Below are 23,285 nucleotides of genomic sequence, written 5' to 3'. Positions count from 1 at the left end.
TCGACTCGTGTGAATGAGTACTTTTTGGGCAAATCAACGTAATCATCAATATCACAATTGTAATTATTATTATTATTATTATTAAATTTGTTTTTCGAAATCGTCAATGATGATTCTTCGTCTGTGGAAATTTTTCATTTTCCAATGCTCCGTCCGTTTTTTGAACATCTACAATTTTTAATTTCGATTTATTTTTGCATTTATCATCGTTTATATTATTGTTTTCACAAAACTTTTTTTGCCTCACTAATTTTGAAAACTTTTGCAAATTTAATACGTTGATGCCAACTTTTGAAAAAGAATTTTTATTAGGTATATTCAATTTTGATTTTTTCTTTTCCTCTTTGTCGTCTTGAATCAATTGATGCCATTCTAATCGAGTTTGAGATAAACTGTTAACCCTTGGAATTTCTTTTAGCACCACGTCCGAAAATTGTTTTTCGATTTCCGAATCGCCTTGAGAATGACAATTGTTTCTGTTAAATGTTGACTTTCGCCTTTGAACAAATTTTTCTCCATATTTATGAGACAATCTGCAAGGTTGTTTATGCTTCATGGGTTTTCGAAAATGTCTCTGTAAAGGACTGGTCGGAATATCGGATGGCAAATCAAAACGATCATCGTCCTTTCCACCTTTAACAGTAGATTTATCAAAATTTTCTTTTAATGGTTTAAGAATCAAGGACGTCGTGTTTTCTTCTTCTCCTCCTTCTTCTCCTTTTTTCGGACTCTGAATAATTTTACAGTTATCAATTAAATCACATTTTTTTATATTTTTTTCATCGATATTCAAATTTTGCCAATTGATTTCTTTGATTAGTTTTTCATTTTGAATCGCAGGATTTTTCTGATTTAAAAATTCTAATAAATTTAAAAAATTTATTTTCGATAAATTATTCGAACAAATATCTTCTTCGTTCGAAGAATCATTATTTTTTGTATCCGGGTATTCGCGGTTAAAGTTTTTATTATTTTTTTTAGCCTCTTTCAAACATTTAATTATAATATCCATAAAAGATCGGTCCTCGGGAATCATTATTTTCGTAAAATTTTTATTCACTTCTTTAGTTGCACCTAAAACGTTTTTATTAACGTCCTCATTAAAATTCTCAAACAACAAATTCTGGAATTTATGCGATTCGTTGTTATTTCCTTCTGTTTCCTCCAAACAAGTTGAACTTTTTACGGTACTAGGCAAAATTGCTGGTAAATTTTCAATGTTATAAAAAATTTCTTTCAAATAATTATTTTGAAATCGTGATAAAACAACATCATTATTGACAATATTCCCTCGTATTTCGTCAATATTTAATTCTTCTTGCGTTTTTAAATTTTCATTACTACTCGTATTATCACAGTTCCGGACGTCGATAACCTTAAAACTACCACTATTATTTTCCACGTTGTTTCCAACATTTTTTTTATTTGCATATACTTCAATTTGAGAATCATTAGAAAATTCTTTTTCTTTACTACTACTGCATAAACCTCGTTTTTGATTGAAAACTAAAGATCCTTCTTGTAGGAAAAGTTGTTGGGATGCAGCCAAATTAAGAAACTCATTGACGGCATCCCAGTGAGCCTTTGTCACTGCTCCCGTAAGTTTTATTGACGACAAACGAAGAGGAATCCAGCGACCATCCTGCCAGCACCATACCAGCGACCCCGACGCAACCATCTCACTCACTTCAGTATACCGTTTTTTTTATTAAAAAAAAAAAAATGACCACTGCTACATTTCCTATCACAGTTTAGTTTTAGTTTTTTTTTCCAGGCTTTATTAACACTTGAATTAATTAATAATTTCAAAAAAATATTTATCACTAATTATATATGTATTTTTTTTATTTCTTTAAATAATAATGATTATTATTAAAATTTAACCTGAATTTGAAAAATATAATATTAATTAACAATTAAATAAATATTAATTTTTTTTTAAATTTTAAAAATTGAATAATTATTTTCCTCTAGTATTAAAATTTTAAAACGATAGTAATAAATAAAATTATAAATGATTAAAATACTTTTAAAATTTCCTAATAAAAAAAATTTATTTTACAAAATTCGTTCTTCCCCTCAAAGTAATTGACTGAGATTTTAAATATTCCTAATAAAATTTTCTTTTCTCTCTTTCTCTCTCTCTATATACGAATATAGAGTAAAATAAAATAAAAAGAGATCACATTAAAGACCGTAAAAAAGAAAAAAAAAAAACATTCAGAAACCTAAAAAAATACTTGATTGGAATTTATACTTTTTTTTTTCTTGTTGCAATTATTAGTATTTGTAATCAAAAAAAAATTTAACGGTAATTAACAAATTATTTCAAAATATTCAATTTTTTTAATTAGTAATGATTTAAAAGAAATAATAATATAAAAAAATATCTATATAACAATAATAAATATATACACTTTACAAAAAAAAACTCACTAAATTTTAAATAAAAAACAAAAAAACCGCACAGTTAAAAAAAATATGCTAACATTGTGACAACAAAACGCGAACTTGTACAGTGAATAGGATACTGAATATGTACAGGTTCAGGTCGTAGGTATGGAAAGCGGTTGAGTAAAAGCCTAAATTACCCACACTACACTGAAATCCAATACACGACTTGCCTTAAAGAATTTGGTATTTGCTACTAAAGAAGGTGTTCCTCCGATATCACCATTACTTTATTTTTTTATTTTCAATACGCATGCCCTTACTTTCTGTTTGACATATTAAAATATTTTTTTTTTTTAAATTTATTTATTAAATTTTTCCGCGAAATCAACTCGCATCGGGGCAGTCCTGAAAAATTTTTTATTTCTTTTATTTTAAATTAAACTTACTTTTATCTAGCATACTATCATCAAGTAATTTTTTTTTTTATTGTTTTTAAAAGACTAAATAAAAATTAACATATTTCAATATTTCAAATATTGTATTTTGTTAATAAGAAAAAAAAAGTTTTTAAATATTCCAAATTTTTAAAATCTAAAAAAATAAGATTTTAGCATCAATTAAAAAAAAAACATGAAACACGATTATAATTTGTCGGTAGAAAAATTTTAATAATATTTTTTTACGCCTATGATAGGAATACATGAAACTACTTCTGTCATATTTATCATTACGTTATTATTTATTTTCTCCCCCTTTTTTTTTGTTTAGTAAAAAGTAATGTTTTTCTTTTATTTTTTTGCAATATTTTTGCAATATCCATCGTTAATTAAACGCAATACACAAAACTGTAAATAATAATATTAGAAAATATTTTGTTAAAATTTACAAGAAATATCCCATACAAAAAAATATCTAATAATAATTATTATTATTATTAAAAAAAAAATAATAATAAAAAATAAACACGTGTATCAACTATTAAAAGTCACGAACGACCACGCCTGAAGTAGTAATGCACAATACGGCAAATAATAAGGTTAAAATAATAACCTTGGTGTATTCCCATGTAATGAAATTCTTAAAAAAAAAAAAAAAAAAATTTAAAGAAGAAAATAATGCAGACATTATATAAAATTCATTTAATTTCACGGTTTTTTAATAATTATATTTCGCAAAAATCCAGGAAAACAAAAGTTTGTTTTTCAAAGAGATGAATTAATCAAGGACAAGGCCAAAAATCACGGTGACGAACTAAAAAAATTGTGAAAAACCCAACGTCGGAGGGAGGAAATTATCACTTTTGTCATTAATATATATATGTATATACGTATTATCGAATATCTGTATTACATAAATAAAAAAAAAAATAAATAAATATTACAAGTTAAAACAACACATTGAAAAAATAATAATAATAAACTTTGGCAATAATAAAAGATAGGCAACAAAAAAAAAATTAAATACACTTTCCCTAATAAATAACTTTACTTTCATTTGATACTTATTATGAAAGCATTATTGGTACATTTACGATAATTTTTTAAAAAAATATACATTTATATGTATTCATTCATTCATACATACATACATACTTTACATGATCCTCCGTCCGTGAATATATGTATACATAGTCACATACATAATGTTTATGAATAAAACACAAACACACACACACAAAGATATGTATATTTATTTGTGCGTGTGTCCTTTTAAATTTTTACTCCTGTGAACGCGATACCAATAATGTGTGAAATCTGTTAATTATGATTTTTTTTTAAACACAATTTATACCGTATATGTATATCTGTATATACATTTATATTAAATTGATGATATTTCTTAATTTTTTTAATACTTTTAAAACAATTTTAAAAAAAAGATCACATGTTTATAAAGATAATATTAATTTTTTTTAATTTGCTTCGTTAAACCTTAGAAAAATTGAAAAATTATTTGTCACATTTCAGATTCTTAACGATTGTATTACGCTTATGAACCATTCATATGATTCTTTTTTTTTTTTTTTTTTTTAATCGTATAAATAAAGAATGATAGATCACGGAAACAAATTCATTTTTTTCTTTCTTTCTTTCTTTTTTTTTTTTAAATAAAAAAAAAAAAAAGTGTTAATAAAACTGAAAAATGCCATACGTGAATTTATTTTTTCTTTTAAAAAATAATTTTGTCATGTGACACCTTCATTTCTTTAACTTGGAGTATCTAAACTTTTGATAAGACTGACAAAGTCTAAATTTTATTAAATTCAAAATTAATATTTTAAATAATTATTATATAAATATTATAACCAATAAACTTGTATTATCAGCGAAAATTCTATAATAAGTTTTTTTTAAGTGTAAATGGAGTTGTTGATTAATTATGTTACAATTACTGTAATTTATTAAAAATTATGTTTCCCTTTAAACCCTCCCATTTTCTCCGAAGAGGAAAAAAAATAAAAAAATCCAAAATTAATTCAATAGTTTTGGGTAAATACTTTGATTAAAAAACTCCTTTTTTTGTTTAAATCCGAGAATTTCCGAGAAAGATTAATTAATCTTAATTTTATACGTGTTTATTGCGAATTAATTTTACTTTCATTTACGTCAATAGTTATGAAATAACAAAAAATTATTATTATCATTATTATTTTAGTGGTACAAGAGAAACTGTAAAACCATTTTTTTCATAAGTTATCAAAGATAAATAATGAATAAATATAATAATTGCGTAAGTTTATAAACGTCGTCCGTTGTAGGAAAAATAAAAAAATTATCTTCTCTTACATGTCAATGTAAAATCTTTTAAATTCAATTTAAAAAAAAAAAAAAAAACTAACACTCAAATCAAATATTTATTTCTTTAAAAAAATGATGGCAATTTTATTGATTTCCTTAAAATAATAATTCTTTTGATAAAACTAAAAAAAATAATTGGAAAATTATTTTCCCTTTATAATTTATTATTACCGATAATTGAATAAACTACATAAACGTAGTATCACGTGAACATAATGTGCATGAAATTATAAAATACGTAATTAAATATTAATTATTATAATTAAAAAATATTTCATTTCGTATATCATCCACGACAAATAAAAATTATTGCTACTCATTAAAAAATATCTTTGATGTATTTGACTTATTTGGGGGGAGAAAAAAAAGAAAACTGATAAACTATGATAAAAAATAAAATAAAACGCGAAAATTAAAGTATTAATTCTTTACAAATACAATCGTTGATTTTATAACTTCAATAAAATAAATATTTTTTTATTTTTTTATTTTTTTTGAATTATTTACTTCAAGGACTGAAATATTTCATTTTAATTCAAAATAAACGCACGATACTTTAAAAAAACTCATTAAAAGAAAACAATTTTTTTTTACCCTCCCACCCCATACGTAATTTCAGTACGACCTGAGTTTTAGTAAATTTTAATAAAATTCAACTCTCACGATGACTTAGAAGGGAAACAAAAAATACACCGTTCAAATGTAACATGAAAAATAAATATATACACACACATAAGAAGTCACGAATTTAAAACTCTGACAAAAACAAACAATTAGTCGTCAAGAAATAATTGAAGCAATTAAAGAAATACTTTGGTCGAGTGAGTTACCTGTGACAGGTCATCTAACGTTTTTGTTCAAGGTCAATGCGCTTTAAAACTTTCATAATAAAATACTTGCTACCTATATGTAATAATATTTTAGCAGGCATTATTATTGTTAATCTAACTGAAATAACCGTTTAAATTTTTAAAATTAATTTATTCCGAAATTGAATCAAAAAATAAAAAATTTTTTTTTTTAATAAATATTATTAGATTATTGTCGGCCATTAGGATCTTACTTTCAAAAAAATTAAATTTATAAGAATAGATGTTAATTAATTAATTATAAAATTTTTTTTTAAATACGAAAAGCAAGTCTTATTTATATTTTATCATATACTTTTACGTAAACATAATCGAAAAAAACAAAATTAAAATTTATTAAAAACGGTGAAGTAAGTCAATAACGAGAGTTAATGTCAAATTATAATTAGAATTAAAATTTTAATTATTTAAATTACATAATATTTAGTAATACTAACGTCATTTTTGTACTTTTTTTTTTTTTTTTGAAAAATAATTAACATTGACATTTTATCTTGCCTTGGAAGGTGAAGACTTTTTTATTAAAAAGAAAAAAAAAAAAAATCAGGTTTTATTTTTTGATAGCAGCGTAAATGAATAGCCGAAATTTCCCTTGAACTAAAAAAATTTAAATATAATATGACGCATTTAAACTTTTTTTTTTTTATTTTCTGTAATTGAATTTAAAATCAAATTTGACAGAAAAAAATTTCAATTTTCACCGTAGAAATAATTTATAAATGTCAACGAGGAAATAATTAAAAAATAATATTAATTTAAAATAATTACATAAATAAATTTTTTGATAGTTTAATATTTAAAAGAGAAAAAAAAAAATTGAGATACCCCTTTTTATTCAAATCTCATAAAAAATTAATGTTTATAAATAATTTTTAATAAAGGGGCTAAATTTAAACGAGGAAGTTTTCAATTTATTGTAAAAATTTATCAAAATTTTTAGAAATTATTGGGTGTAAAAAAAAAAAAAAAAAAATTAAAATCAATTTAAACAATAAATCCGTCTATACGTTCATAGAGTTTTAAATTATTAATCATTATTTCCTTTGAGAACAGTGTCGATAGCATTTGTAAATGTCAATTTATAAATGAATGGACATGCATATACGTAAATTTTATTCGTATACTTCATACGTATATAACTTTTTTGAATTTAAATATTTTCTTTACGTTCGTATATTTTATTAAAAAATAAAATTATAAATTAAATTTATTTTTCATTTCAAAACCACCGTGATAATTAAATTTATGATTGATTTAAAAGTAAAAAAATTTTGATTTGCTTAAAGCGCCTTAAATATTCCGTTTATGCAAATTAAATACGTTTTAATATTAAATGCCAGTTAGTTATAGAACATAATAATAATAATAATAATAAATGTTTAAAAAAAAGGGGTTTTAAATACTATTGAAAATTTTAATCAAAAATAATAAGTGTAATTTTGTATAAAATTATTCTAATGTTTCATTCAAAACAAAATTTAATAGAAGGGAGTAATTGCCACTGAGTAGTGAAAGATAAGTAGTGAAATATTTATTTAAATGTGTAATATATATATATATATATATATATATATATATATAAAATGATCTCTAGTTTCATTATTTAAATTTAATTTTTAAGTAGAGAAATCCCAGAAAAACAAACATAAATCATAAATAATGAATGCCTTAGTAGTAAATAAAAAATTTAGTAACATTTTTTTAATAATATTTAACTAATTTTAAAATTAAAATATACTTTTTATTTGCATTGATAACAGTTATATTGGCTTTAAAACAATTAGTTACAGGGCGAGAGTAATATAATATTAAATAAATCAGAAACTTCAAGTATTTTCGTTTTATAAAAAAATTTTTGCAACAAACAGGGAATATGAAAAACTGCCATTCCATAAGTGATAATAAAAACAGGGCACAGGGAAAATTAAACCTGAAATGAATTTCATAGTAAATATTCTTATGTCAAATAAATAATAATACCCACATAGATTTATATATCAAAACCAAGTCAAATTTTTTTAAATAAATGAGAAAAAAAGATCTCTTACACACTTATCCACTAATTAACTTTCATTATTGAAAAACAAAAATATGATTAAAGTGAATATCGATGATTTGTAAAAAATATAAAAATTATAGGTAAGCTATTCGAAATAGATATCATAGTTAAAACTTAAAAATTTTGAACAGTTAATTCAACCTGTTAAAAAAAAAAAAAAATTTGTAAAATGAGAAAAATTAACTTACGGCTCAGCTTCGATAGATTTCACTTTGGCTACATAGTTCGATGGAATGTATCCTTCTTGTTTGCTTGCTTTACTTCTTGCCAACCACCAGTCTCCCTGAGTATCATTTAGTATTTCCAATAATTCTCCTTTCCTAAAACTCAAGTCTTCATCTGTACGGGCATCATAATCATAGAGTGCCACAAACATTTTCGCGTTAGAATTATTAGTTCCATCAGGCTCGGGAACAGGTGGCATAGGACCGTTTCTAACTTCCGGCACAGCATCGTGTGTCGCAACTTGACTCGGTGGCTGCACGGGAGTTGATAACTGTCTATCTGTTGTAGTAACTGCAGGAGTACCTATTTCTTTTTTGGTGGAATTTCTATGACGAGTAAAGCAGTTTCCCATTTTAAAAGGTTCAGTTGTTTGCCGCTGTGTGATAATTTTACTTTAATATGGCATAAAGAACACCGAGCTTTGAGAATTTTTTTTAAAAATAAATACAAGAACAAAAGAGAAATAAGCACTATATTAGCATGTAAAATTGTTCACATCACGTAATACTACTGATAAGAAATTTCGGCATTAAAAACTATGGCTTTTTTTTCGGAAATTTAGCCCACAATAGCGAGAAAATTGCATTTAAAATTAAAATTAAATTACAACATATTACACAAACCTAAAAGCAAACATTGAGCGGCCATGACACTTCGCCATAAGCCTGAGTATTTCATGAACAAAAAATTAAACAGGGAATTTTTTTTTTTCAAAGTTGCACACGTGTATTACGTCTATCATTCCCGGTTGCATTAAATTAATGTTTGTTTTTTTTTTCTATTAATTTTATTTTGTCTGTATTTTTTAAAATAACATTTATTTTATTTTAAAATGCCTGTGTTTAAGGGTAATGTATAAAATTAATTTTTACAATGTTAAAATTTGCATTAATAGTAAATTTATTTATAAATATATATATAACCTAACCAGGTCTCTTACAATTAATTTTGAACTTAGAATTTGAATATTTTAATTTTTGTGAAAAAATAAATTGTTTTTACTGTAATAATTAATATTTTTCCGGTATTTTTATTTTTTAGTACCTTTTTAAAAAAATCAAATGACTTTAAGTGTGAAGTTTAATTTTTTTAAAAGTTCATAGTCATTGATAAATACCGGATGTGAAATTTCAAATTGAAAAATTTTGCTTTTTTATAAAACTACGTAACTTTAGTCTGAGTAAAAAATTTACTTTTGTTTTTACTTTTTTTTTAGTTAAAGTGAAATGGGGCAAAGAACTTTTCAGTGACGTAGAAGCAAATACTGATGAAGATTTATTAGTTTTTAAGGCGCAACTTTTTGCCCTTACAGGAGTTCACCCAAACCGTCAGAAAATTGTAGTTAAAGGAACTAACGTAAAAGAATGGTCGACTACAAATATAAAAGATGTAAACAATTTTATTATTTTTTAAAATTATAATTTTATTGTTGCATTGTTTAAATTTTTTAATTTTATTTATCACAAAAATTCGACTAAACTTTAAAATTATTTTCAGGGAATTACATTAATGTTAATGGGAAGCAAAGATGAAGATATTTCTAAAGAACCTATTGTTAAACCAGTTTTTATGGAAGATATGTCCGAATGCGAATTAGCCACAGCTGTAAGTTGACATTTAATTAATACTTACATGTTTGAATGTGATTTAATTAATTAATTATTAACTATTTTAGTTAGACCTCCCAGCTGGACTTACTAATTTAGGAAATACGTGTTACATGAATGCCACAGTACAATGTCTAAAAACAGTACCAGAGTTAAGAGAAGCTTTAAAAAAATACTCAGGAAGTAAGTAATAGGTACATATTTTGTTTTTCGGGCTCTTTTGCACTTAATCAATAATTAATAAATTTCACAGCTGTTCAACTTGGTGGTCCAGAAGGTATTCTTCCTGCTCAGTCTATAACTGCAGCATTGAGAGATTTATATTCATCAATGGACCAGGGGAATTCTATGCCACCTTTTGTATTGTTACAAGTTCTTCATATGGCTTTTCCTAGATTTGCAGAAAAAAGCAGTCATGGGGGTTTTCAACAGCAAGATGCCAATGAATGTTGGACAGAATTGATTAGAATGCTTCAACAAAAACTATTACCTAAAGTTGAAGATGATAAACCCACTCATTTTAAGTAAGTATTTATTTACTTTTTGTGTAGTAATAACATGGTTTTTGAAAAAATAAAATTAAAAATTTTTTTTATGATGAAAATGCAATTTTTTTTGAAATGGCCAACAGCTATTAAGAAAATTCAAAATTTTTTATTTAATGATTTCAAAACTGAAAAAAATTAAAATTTAATTTTCGTCAATTTTTGTTGCTTATAATTTTATCCAGTACAGGTGCATCAAGCATTTAGAATTCTCTATAATTTATCACTAATTGTTTTTATACATTAAAATTATATAATGTATATATATATATATATATATATATATACATTTTTCAGTTATGAACGTAACTGTAATTATATTTTATGCATAGATGTATATTATATAAATATTGGGCTAAAGATATCACTCTTAAAAGACTAAAATAATTTTTTTAGGTCATTGATTGATCAATATTTTGGAGGCACTTTTGTATTTGAAATGAAATGCTCAGAAACAGAAGATGAACCTGTCACACATGGAAAAGAAGATTTTTTACAATTAAGCTGTTTCATATCAGCTGATGTTAAATTCATGTTATCTGGTCTCAGAAATGTAAATTTAAATAACGTCTTACCTATTTTTGTTTAATCGTTTCACTTTATTCATTAAATTATTTTATTTTAAATTTTAGAAACTTCAAGAGCAGATTACTAAACAATCACCAACTTTAGGAAGAGATGCAGTTTACTTAAAATCTAGTAAAATTAATCGACTTCCTGCTTATTTAACTATTCAATTTGTACGGTTTTTTTATAAAGAAAAAGGCTCCATAAATGCCAAAATTTTAAAAGACATCAAATTTCCATTAGAATTTGATGCATTTGAATTATGTACTGTTGAACTTCAAAAAAAATTAGCTCCAATGAGAGCCAAATTTAAAGCTCTTGAAGATGAGCAAGTCAAAGAATCGTTGAAGGATAAAAAAAAGGATAATTTAGAAAATGAAGAAAGCAAAGTCAAAACAGAAACAAAAACAGAGCCTTATTGGTTTTCTGATGGTACTTGAATAAATTTTGATAAGTTATTTTTTTTCGTTGGTTTATTGGTTTCCCCATGATTAAAAAAATTGTTTGTTATTTACAGATTTAGGTTCAAATAATTCAGGATATTATTCATTGCAAGCTGTATTAACACATAAAGGCCGCACTTCTTCCAGTGGACATTACGTGGCTTGGATTAAACAGAAAGCTAATGTTTGGCTGAAATGTGATGATGATGTTGTTTCACCAGTCACTGAAGAAGATGTTCTGAAACTTTCAGGTGGAGGAGACTGGCACTGTGCTTATGTATTATTGTATGGTCCAAAAGTTCTAGAAACACCTGTTGTTACGAATGCATAAAAGGTTTTATCTTTGTACATAATATAACAATGAAAGAGCGTGATAAATCTTTTTCAATAAAATGCATTTGTTTTTAAAATGTTTATTTACATTTCAGCAAAATCTCTTTTTTTTTTTTAAAATTGTTTTTAATTGTTATTTTATAAAAAAAAAAAAAAAATGCAATAATTTTTTTTTGTTAAAATAAGGTCATTTTAATAATCTTTCAAATTTTTTTTTTTTTTTCATATTAAAATCTTTTAATAATTTCTTATATAACTTGCCGATTTTTTTTTTTTTTTTAATTTTATTTTTATGTAGAATGTTTTGAATACAAATAAATGTGTTTTACAATTAAAGTAAATTTTCATTCATAATTATAATTTTTAAATGAAGTAAATTAAGGAATTCAACAGACTGGGAAGTACCAATAAAATAAATTCCATTATTTAATTTTTGCAGGGAATTTTGTCGACATTTACAAAAATTGTAATATAATGTAAAACATTAAATTGTTGAGATAGCATTTCCGTACAGAGTGTCATCATTGTCAGCGTTCTTATGTTATATTCAAAAAATTTAGTTGTTTTGATTAATTTAAATTAAATATCATATGTAATTTATTTAAAAATAATACTTTAATTACATATTTATTATAAATTATCAATAAACCCTAAGAACAAACAATGAGTGAAGAATTCAATCCCGCGTATACCGCTGATCAATGTCACGTTAGTGAACCTCTTCGGTCTTCTCTCCCTAATATATGCGAAAGAATTCTTGAAGATAGTTTGATGAAAGAAAATGTGATTGATATTTTAGACGAGGTGGAAAGCCACGTGGAAAGATTAAGAAAAGAAGCAGTTCATCTCGAAGAGGAAAAGGAAACTATAATGACTGCATTAGATACATTAAAACATTCCCACATTTTGGAAGATATAACTGAGAGTAAGTTTTATACAATTTTTTCAATTAAAAATTTTTACCATCAAACTTGCATTTTTTATTTATATACAAATATATAAGTACAAGTTTAATTCTGTTATCTGTTATATTTTAAACAAATCGTTTAGTAATTTTAAAATAAAAAATTTTTTTTAATTGTAAATCTTCTTGTTTATGTAATTATACGCTGATCAATAAAAAAATAAAGTTTTTTTTTTTTTCTTTTTGTGTGAAGAGATTAGTATTCATTTTTATAATAATTTATTTTAACAATACATTGATAAATGTATTTATAGTTATTTACAAAATAATTCTTACTTTTATTCAAGTCATTTAATGCCAAATTATTATTGAATTTTGTTACCTTTATAATAATAATAATTTGGAATAACAATTAAATATCAAATTCATAATAAATACATTTTTATTTTTGATTATTAAATGAACTTCTTATTGGAGTCTTAAAATCACGCTCAGAAACGATATTGTTTAAATAATGAACCTTTTAATGTAATTAATTACCTATATTAATACAAGTGAATATTTATATTATTTTTTAGCTGAAAAAGGAGACATAGAAAGATATGCTGATAAGATTCTATCAAGATGTTCCACTATTGAGGTTTCTGTGAAAATAGTTCGTGATCACATTCAGGAAGATTCACTTCATCAGGTTAATAAGTTAATTGATAACATGATTAAAGAACTGAAAGATAATCCTGCAGCAACCAAATTGAAATGCCTTTCTTTTATGAATTCTTGTTCTTCATACTGTGAAAATGGTAATGAAGATAAAAATTTTGAGCATGCATTATTGGGTTGTACTATTGATGATCAAAAAAGGGTAAAAAAAAGGCTTCAGGGATTAATGAATTACATTGACAAATTCAACATGATGTCTTAAATCAAAATTTTTAAGTCAACAAAAAAAATTTTACCTTAGATTAGTACATTAAATAAATGGCCTAAAATTTGATATTGTTATTTATAGGGGCCAGTCAATGTGTAATTTTTTATTCCTTAGAACTGTTTTCATTATTTAAATATCGAATAAGTTTGAAAAATAAAACAGTCACAATTGCTTTTATTTCATTTTTACAAAAATTCAATTTTTTTTTTTTTTCCCCCTCCCTTTTTAAACAAAATGTTCTTTCTAATTTATCATAACAAAAAAACACATACTTTTTTTTTTTTTTTATTCATAAATAGATTCATCCAAATCAATCACTGTACAATTACTGACATTTTGTTTTTTTTTTTTTTTTTTTTTTCAATGATCAATAATGAGAATTAGTAGCTTTTTATTATTAGTTACTTCTAATAAAAATTATTTAAGTAATAGTGATAAAAAAAAAAAAAAAATTGAATTTCAACAATAAATAATTTTCAATTATCAAATTTAAAAAAAAAAAAAAAGGCCAAATAACTTAAAAACAAAAGCAGATTTATTTTATTTAAATCTACTTAAAAAATATATACATATATGAATAATAATTAAAATGACTTTTGTTTTCTTCACATATTAATTAAGTATAATTTTTTAAAAAATTTTCGGACTTTCGTCAAAATAAAAGAAATGATAATATTAATTTTTTTTTTATAAAATTAAAATATGGATGATGGTACATTGATAAACAAACTTTTGTTATACATTTAATAAAAAAAAAAAAAAAAAACAAATTATTAATGAAGTAAAATCATTAATTATGTATATGTTTTAATTATTTATATGCACTTACATTCCTTTTTATTATATGATAAATAATGTTAGTTTGTCACTTAATTTCATTAATAAATATCATAAATAAATAAATAAAAATTTTTATTTTTTTTTTGTTAAATTGGTTTCCAAAAAAAAATAAAAATAAAAAAAGATTTGATTAAAAAAATTTTAATTTTATGAAATATGTTGTGTCTGATTTTACCCTTTTACCTTTTGATAATCTGGAGTTATAATGTATATTTTTATTAAAAATTGTGACATTAATATTTTATTAAATTAAATAACGAATTTTTTGAAAAAAGAAAAAAACTAGTGCAAGACTATATTACTGAGCTAAATAGATCGATTAAGAAAAATTAGTAAATTAATCAGGCATAGAAATAATGCACATTAGTTTTTTAAATAATTATGCAAACTTATTATTTTTTTTTTTTTTTAACTCATTGAAACATTTATATTGCGCCAGTATAATACAAACGGTTTTTAAAAAATTGGCCTTAGCATTATTTATTCAATGTAAAATTCTAGAAGAAATTAATTTTATAATTTTTAAGTCTCACAAACTTTGTAAATCACCTTTAGGAAAAAATTCCTTATATGAAAATCAATTAAAAAATAATTTTTTTTTTTTTTTGATAAAGACAACAGTAATTAAGAATATATATATAAACATTTAAAATTTTTTGACTCGTGCATTAAATTACTATCCGAATAAACTATAACAGTAATAATAATAATATTAATTTAATTATTTAATTTTAAAAGAGGTTGGAATAGAAGTTTTTTTTAAATAAAAAAAAATTAATAGAAAATTTTAAATTTATTTTTTATGATAAATCAAACACGCTGTGAAAAATTAGTTATACGTGAAAGAATTCGAATTAAAAAAAAAAAAAAAAAAAACATATGTAAAGATAAAAAATATATTTTTTAAATATTAAACTTGTTTATTTTTTTACATTTGCTTAGATATGATAAATAAGATATATCATTATAATACAAAAAAAAAAAAAAAAAAACTTTACGATAACTAAAAATTAAAGTCAAATTGTTTTTTAAATTATATTATTTTATTTTAAATATTGCATTAAAGAGTTAAACAAATAAAAAAAAATTATTTCAAAACAAAGCAGGAATGCTTTTATTTTCGTAACAAAAAAATTATTTAAATATATATATATATATATATATATATAGTATTAGTTATTATATTTATTATGTATAATAGGGTAATATTTAAATAAAATTTTTCACGGATATCACAATAATCTACAAGAACCTTTAAATATATTTTTCTTTTTTCTTTGATTTTTTTTACCTGGTTGCAAAATTATTGTGCTATTTCCGTTTCGACAATTTTTACCGTTTACGGTGGGACTTCCAAATGCATCTGTAAATTAATTAATTATTATTACTTACATATATATTTTTTGTCAATTAAATAAAATAATTGAATTAAAAAATCAATGTCCGTCAATGTTTTTTAAATTTATAAATCATTCATTCGTGTAAAATAATATTTAACGTGAAAATAAATACTTACTGATGGTGAAGGGAGAAATTCCATTACCAATACTATATTCTTTTTCTTGTTCGTGAATTTCAGATAAACATTTTGCTGCTAAATATCTGAAAACAGAATTTATGTTGATATCTTCTTTAACGGATGTTCTTATAAGTTTACATCCTAGGGATTGAGAAAGACGTTCAACTTCTTCCCTAAAAAAAAAAAAAAAATTTTTTACTCAGTTTAAAATTGAAATTTTTATCATATATTAATTAATTTATATATATATTTTTTTTATTATGTGGTAAATACTAACGGTTCTACGACACTTTGGTCAATTAAATCAATTTTATTCTGTACTAAAACTGTTGGAATTTCTCCGCATTCATCTTCTACCTAATTATTACATAAAAAAAAAAAAAAAAAGAATACAATGCATTTTAAAAATTTATAAATAATAATAAAAAAAAAATGTTTAATTGTTTTTTTTTACAGTTAATGGTAAATATGTTGTTTTTAGGTTCTGATCATTTGCCACGGTTTATATATTAAATATTAACTCCAATAAAATTTTATTTATTAGTTAGAAAAAAAAAATTTTCATTTCTTTTATTTTAAATATAAATAATTATATTAATATAATTTATAATTATTTAATAATAATAATATAATAGTTATTATGTATCAGATTTTGTAAACAATCACCAGGATATTAATCACAGGTTAAAAAAAGAAATTTAATTTTTTTTTATTTTTTGGGCGCGCGCGTTTAATTAAATAAATTTATCTTTGAACTTTCCAATTATTATTTATTGTTTGAATGTTTATTTAAATTATTAATAGATATTCCTAAAGGTGGTGGTTTATCACATGTGTATACATATTTACCATAAGACGTGCGTGATAGTTAGACGCGAGCGAATAGATTTCAAAAAAAAAAAAAATTATTATTATAATAACAATACCAACGTTAAATTCCTTAAAATTCAAAATACAAGTTTCTATAGCATCTTGTATCGTATTGATATAAAAAAAAAAAACCGTGAATTCAGTCAAGTTGATTGCCTTGGCAATAAAAATGTTTTAATGCAACGTGTTTAAAAAAATGGGTGTAAATTACCTTTAATTTCCACGAATGAATAGCTTCAAAAGAGTCTCTATTCGTTGTAGAGAAAGTTAAAACGCAGGCTTGTGCTCCTCTGTAATAAGCTTTAGTTATGGCATCAAATTCTTCTTGACCTGCAGTATCCCATAGCATAAGTCTCACATCCTCACCTTTCATTCTGAAATTAATAAAATTTTTATCATTTTCAAAAAAAAAAAATTTCTCACTCATTGCCATTTAAAACTCATCATTGAAATTTGGTTTCACCAAATCGTTAACAAAAAAAAAAAAAAAAAAAAAAACAAGGGTAAAATGTTTTCATTTAACATGTAATAATAATAATAAAAATATTTTTTTTTTTTTTTTAAAATCATAAATGAATAATTTAGTAATATTAAATATTTTCTGTTGCCTTTCCCTTAATTTATTCAGTCGTAGGTATTCAAATTTTTATCTATAGTATTTTTATTAATTCGTAAATATTATGCTAAATAATTTACAAAAAAAAATTAATATAATTAAAATAAAGTTTTTCTTTAAAAAAAAAAAAAAAAAAACAATTATAATTTTTTGTTATTTATTTTTTAGCAATGGTTTTCTTTTTTGTGTCAATTCAACAAACAATATTAAGCCCAAATTTTTTATTTTTGGGTTTTTAGTTCAAATTATTATTTAAAAACAAGAAAAACCAGAAACTTGTAAAATTTATTTTATTAAATTTTCAATAATTGTCCATGACAATTATTTCTCTTCAGATACACAGAAATTTTACTTTTTTTTTGTTTGTTTTCTTTTTGTCAAAAATGATAACAGATCGGTACGAATTTTTCAAATTGATTTCCACAACAATTTATCATAAATCTTTCCCTCAAAATACTTTTCATTTTCAATCACAAGTTTCAAAGTGTCTTGACGAATTTTTTCCAACATTTATTCCAGGGCTGTACCCCCCATCCTTTGAAATAAATGCTTCAATATCGATTTTTAAGTTTTGTAAAGCGAATTAAATTTTTGATATGAATGCTGCTAGCGCTACATTAATTATTGTAACCCTTTTAGAGTTCATCTTATTTGATGAAAACGAGTTATCTTCCGATAACCAGCTCACAGGTGACATACATTTGCGGAATCAAAATAAAAATTTCGCTGAGGTGTCTCAGTTCGACAGCTGAATAAGAATTGCTCTGGTTGTTTTGTTGTCTTCTTGTTCTTATTAAAGCCAACGGCACGTGAAGTTTTCAAGCGGTCACCCGTCCGAACACAAATCACGCCCGATGCCTCTTCGGTGATCGAACGAGAACCGATGGGTTTGGCATGATACGGCCGTTGACTTAATATTATTATTATTATAGTTTATTCTCATACTAATTTAATACACGAGCGTAAGAATATATAAATATATATCTAACGGTTATAATTAGGTCAAAAGTCAAAAAAATGTCGTTAAAAATTTTACCTTCGTCACTCATATCAATAACCCAATTGTTGCTTGTTTTTATTTTTTACCGAAAAATACGAGGAACTTGCAGATTTTTTTTTTGGTAGTTTTTTTTTTTCTATGTTATAGATTTCGAAAATGTTTTCTTGGTTTTATACATATAGCTTAGTATTTTGTTTTTAACCACAAAAAAAAAAAAAAATCGTAATAATATTTTATAACACCTTGTAAAACTTATTCTCGGTGGTATAATGTTCTTTAAATGTGATTGATTTTTTTTTTTTGTTTTGTCAACTAATTTTTGTTTCATTTTCATTAGTTTACATAACAATATGACATTGGCTTTATTACCCTATTACTGAATTAATATGTATAAATGTGTATATATATATATATATATATATATATATATATATATATATTGTTATGATCCCGTACTCAATATTCACATTTTCAAATTTTTATAAACAAAAGACTGGCGACGAACTCGAATTGTTCTTCTTTAGAAGCGAAGCTTCTAAAGACTCCTTCTTTTATTTTATTTGCAAGTGTTTGCTAGTTCCCATTGTTGCTCGTTCGAAACAGTTGACTGACGAAAGACCAAAGTAATATAGGCAAGCTACACCGCTTGGCGTCGGTTCATTTGATTTTTAGTCTAGCTGTAATAAGTTCTTGTTTATTAATATTAGTTTTGTGATAGTTTTAAGTGCTTGTTCATTACTTACAAAAATAAAGAACGAACCGAATATAACATATTAAAATTTTGGCGCAGTCGATGAAGGATCATTCTGAACGACAAGAAACCGGAGAATTCTTAAGTAATTCGTTTCATGTTGGTGGGTTTTAACTCTTTATCAGAATTTCTTTATATTGTAAGTAGTAGTAATAGGTTACTCATTTTGTGAACAATGCCTAAACTTGATCAACCTGTTTTCAACCCATCCCAAATACCCCTTGATTTCTTGTGTAGTCTAGTTCCTAATTTCTTTTCCGGAGAAAGGAACCAACTTAATGCATTTATCTCTGATTGTGATAATGCTATCGAATTGTCCTCTGAAGAGAATAAGTATCCACTCTTCAGATTCATCTACTCCAGAATCACTGGTAATGCCAAGATTCGAATTTCTTTGTACGATTTTGATAATTGGGATGACGTAAAAACGAAATTAATAGAATTATACCAAGACAAGAAACCCCATAGTCAACTGATAAAAGAATTGATTAATCGCAGACAAAAATCAACATGTATCCACTATGAAGATAACACAATAAAATTGTGGGAAAAACTTAAAATTTTAGAAGTTACAGAATCCAAACTTGAAGTTGAAGAGAAAACAGATCCTTTACCAGAATCCAAACTTGAAGTTGAAGAGAAAACAGATCCTTTACCAGAATCCAAACTTGAAGTTAAAGAGAAAACAGATCTTTTACCAGAATCCAAACTTGAAGTTGAAGAGAAAACAGATCCTTTACCAGAATCCAAACTTGAAGTTGAAGAGAAAACAGATCCTTTACCAGAATCCAAACTTGAAGTTGAAGAGAAAACAGATCCTTTACCAGAATCCAAACTTGAAGTTGAAGAGAAAACAGATTCTTTACCAGGATCAATTCCTGCTCAAGAGGAAAAAGCACCCTCTACAAATTTATCTAAGAAAAAGGCTAAAGAAGCACCCTCTACAAATTTATCTAAGAAAAAGGCTAAAGAAGCACCCTCTACAAATTTATCTAAGAGAAAGGCTAAAGAAGCACCCTCTACAAATTTATCTAAGAGAAAGGCTAAAGAAGCACCCTCTACAAATTTATCTAAGAGAAAGGCTAAAGAAGCACCTTCTACAAATTTATCTAAGAGAAAGGCTAAAGAAGCACCCTCTACAAATTTATCTAAGAGAAAGGCTAAAGAAGCACCCTCTACAAATTTATCTAAGAGAAAGGCTAAAGAAGCACCCTCTACAAATTTATCTAAGAGAAAGGCTAAAGAAGCACCCTCTACAAATTTATCTAAGAGAAAGGCTAAAGAAGCACCCTCTACAAATTTATCTAAGAGAAAGGCTAAAGAAGCACCCTCTACAAATTTATCTAAGAGAAAGGCTAAAGAAGCACCCTCTACAAATTTATCTAAGAAAAAGGCTAAAGAGGCACCATTACTTCCTAAAAATAAAAATAAGAAAAAAGGTCTAAATGTAAAAGAAGAAAGATCATCCATACAGAATTCAAAACCTAAAAATCATCCTAAAGCTGAAATTCAAAAGGAAACAAAAATTTCAAATAAAAATATAGGAGCTACTAAAAAATTCACAAGCATAATTTTGGGAAGCATACTAAAAAGCGGAAATGGAATTCCAGTACCAAGAAATCTAGGAAGAAAGCATCCATTCTTATGTCAACCGATTTTCACGAAGAGAGTATTCCTGAGGTAAAGCTATTTTTACTAAGTAAAGTTCACCTATCGTCTAATGAAAAAGAGAAGATTCAAACCAGTCAAGAATTAGCAAGAGGAAATCTCAATGAAAAACTTAGTCCTGAATTTAAGGATCCATACGAGGTCAAGAAAAAATCTGGCAAAAACGTTTTATTAAAAATCCGTAACAAGGAAGTTACTTATCACAAAACCGTGTTCTGAGTAGTTGATCTAAAGAGAGAGAAATCCAAAATAATAATAATTTAATCCTTTTATTTTCCCATATAGCTAATCATCATTTATTTTATTATTAATCCATTTATTCTTTTCTATGTACCCTATATAAAATTCTTGTATTTTTTAGAACTTATGTCAATTTTGTTTCGAATTTCATGTCTCTTGATTTTATTCTTTTATCTTTACTCTTTATGAAACATTGTTCACTAACGAGTATTGCCTAGGAAAGGTTCTACTACTTGCAGCTATAAAGCTTAAAATTATGTTCCTGATAAGAAGCCAATGTGAAGAGATACAACAGTCTACCATACAGAAGACATAGCACCTACTACTACTCAAGGAGTTTCAACCTGGACGGAACCATTCAGAACCCGACATAGGAAGCTGTCAAATCCAAACAAGAGGAGAAAACAAATTCTTTTTCAAATAATTGTTTTCCGTCTTAAGGGGGGAGGTGTTATGATCCCGTACTCAATATTCACATTTTCAAATTTTTATAAACAAAAGACTGGCGACGAACTCGAATTGTTCTTCTTTAGAAGCGAAGCTTCTAAAGACTCCTTCTTTTATTTTATTTGCAAGTGTTTGCTAGTTCCCATTGTTGCTCGTTCGAAACAGTTGACTGACGAAAGACCAAAGTAATATAGGCAAGCTACACCGCTTGGCGTCGGTTCATTTGATTTTTAGTCTAGCTGTAATAAGTTCTTGTTTATTAATATTAGTTTTGTGATAGTTTTAAGTGCTTGTTCATTACTTACAAAAATAAAGAACGAACCGAATATAACAATATATATATATACAGACATTTTTATTTTTTAAGTTTGGATTAATTTCGGTTGAATAATATTTTAATAAAAAATCATTTTTAATGTTAACTTCTTTTACTTGAAAATTTAATAAAAACTTATTTTGATAGTAAATGACAAATATCAATGATAAAAGTCAAAAATTTGACTGGTTTAAAAATGATATTCAAGTCGGTCTCGAATCGAAACATTGAAATAAAATCCGGATGACCTACGTTAGAGTTGTAGCATCCAGTCCTTAATTTTCAGGTTAGGTTTCTAAACGAATCCTGAAAAACTTTGATAACATCACCGAAAAATGTCGTACGTAATAAACAGGTATAAATAATATTATTTAAAAAGAAATTCAAAATTCCTTCCGAAAAAAAAAAAAAAAAATTACGAACCACATTAAAAATAACCTATATTTGAACAGATTTTTGATAATGAACACTCGTTGAATTTCACACTCAGTTAATATCATTGGATAAAAAAAAACCAGAATCATTAATTTATTATGTTAATTATTACAATTGAATTATTTTCTAATTTAATTTATTTTATTCGAAATAAATGAATAAATAAATATATATTGCTAATTTATTGTAAGTAAAAAAAAAAAAGAAAGGGGGGGGGGGGTTAATAAAAAATATTTTTTTGCTAATAAGTTTTATAAAAATATTTAGTTATATCGTTTGAAAAGGTCATTGAACAAGCTTTAATGTTTTTTTATTAATATCTTGAGTAGGTATTTTCTCCAAGAATTAATATTATATTTAAGGGTCAACGATCTTAAATAGAATTATTCTTATTCCAGTTTATTTGCCTTTTTTTTTTTTTAATTTTAAAAACTTTTTTATCAATTGCAAAAATTTCCCTTTTTTCTAACTATAACAATATTAAGAAAATGTATTTAATATTTTTTTATAAAATACAAACAAAAATAAACAAACATTATATGAATTATATATAATTGATAGATAAAAAATCAATTTTTTAAATGGGTAATCAAACGAGTACATTGATGTTTTTTTATCATTTATTATTTTATTAGTTATTTAAATAAGTCATAAAATTAAAAAAGCAAAATTGAGAAATATGCGAAAAAAAATTTTATGAATAACAGTAAAAATATGATTTAGCGAAATAAATTTTAAATTAATAGAAAAAATTATTTATAGTTAAAATATCAAAATTTATCTTTTTTTTTTTTTTTTTTTTTTCATTAACATACTACTATTTGCATCTTAGGCAAATGATTACGTATTTTACGAATTTTTTTTACTTACTCTATTTGCCTCTCCAAAAAATCAACACCGATTGTTTTTTT

General features: G+C 24.4%; 4 protein-coding genes across 4 annotated transcripts in view; 2 read left to right on the top strand and 2 right to left on the bottom strand.

Annotated features, from left to right (window-relative positions):
• The window catches only part of Phum_PHUM378190 (tyrosine-protein kinase Src42A, putative), a gene marked incomplete at both ends in the record, with an annotated part of 17,326 nt that extends 8,629 nt beyond the window's left edge, over nucleotides 1-8,697 (bottom strand). Inside the window, one exon of the mRNA XM_002428338.1 lies at nucleotides 8,382-8,697. Coding sequence (XP_002428383.1) covers nucleotides 8,382-8,697 — 316 coding nt within the window. The remainder of the gene's footprint in view (nucleotides 1-8,381) is intronic.
• A 709-nt stretch (nucleotides 8,698-9,406) lies between these two features.
• Phum_PHUM378180 (ubiquitin carboxyl-terminal hydrolase, putative) lies at nucleotides 9,407-11,838 on the top strand (the record flags this gene model as incomplete). Its single annotated transcript, XM_002428337.1, has 8 exons — nucleotides 9,407-9,416; nucleotides 9,562-9,734; nucleotides 9,843-9,950; nucleotides 10,021-10,135; nucleotides 10,206-10,476; nucleotides 10,894-11,050; nucleotides 11,130-11,496; nucleotides 11,582-11,838. 8 exons carry the CDS (start codon nucleotides 9,407-9,409, stop codon nucleotides 11,836-11,838), a joined length of 1,458 nt encoding a protein of 485 aa, XP_002428382.1.
• A 665-nt stretch (nucleotides 11,839-12,503) lies between these two features.
• Phum_PHUM378170 (uncharacterized protein) lies at nucleotides 12,504-13,666 on the top strand (the record flags this gene model as incomplete). Its single annotated transcript, XM_002428336.1, has 2 exons — nucleotides 12,504-12,765; nucleotides 13,323-13,666. The coding sequence occupies 2 exons, from the start codon at nucleotides 12,504-12,506 to the stop codon at nucleotides 13,664-13,666; spliced, it is 606 nt and encodes a 201-aa protein (XP_002428381.1).
• Nucleotides 13,667-15,744: 2,078 nt separating this feature from the next.
• Nucleotides 15,745-17,274, bottom strand: Phum_PHUM378160 (rab23, putative; the record flags this gene model as incomplete). The annotated part of the gene is made up of 4 exons (XM_002428335.1): nucleotides 15,745-15,875; nucleotides 16,029-16,204; nucleotides 16,309-16,388; nucleotides 17,113-17,274. 4 exons carry the CDS (start codon nucleotides 17,272-17,274, stop codon nucleotides 15,745-15,747), a joined length of 549 nt encoding a protein of 182 aa, XP_002428380.1.
• Nucleotides 17,275-23,285: the final 6,011 nt, after the last annotated feature.

Source organism: Pediculus humanus, genomic scaffold (assembly GCF_000006295.1).
Source record: "Pediculus humanus corporis 1103172107855 genomic scaffold, whole genome shotgun sequence".
Classification (NCBI taxonomy): domain Eukaryota; kingdom Metazoa; phylum Arthropoda; class Insecta; order Psocodea; family Pediculidae; genus Pediculus; species Pediculus humanus.
This window is presented reverse-complemented; position numbering and strand designations above follow the sequence as displayed.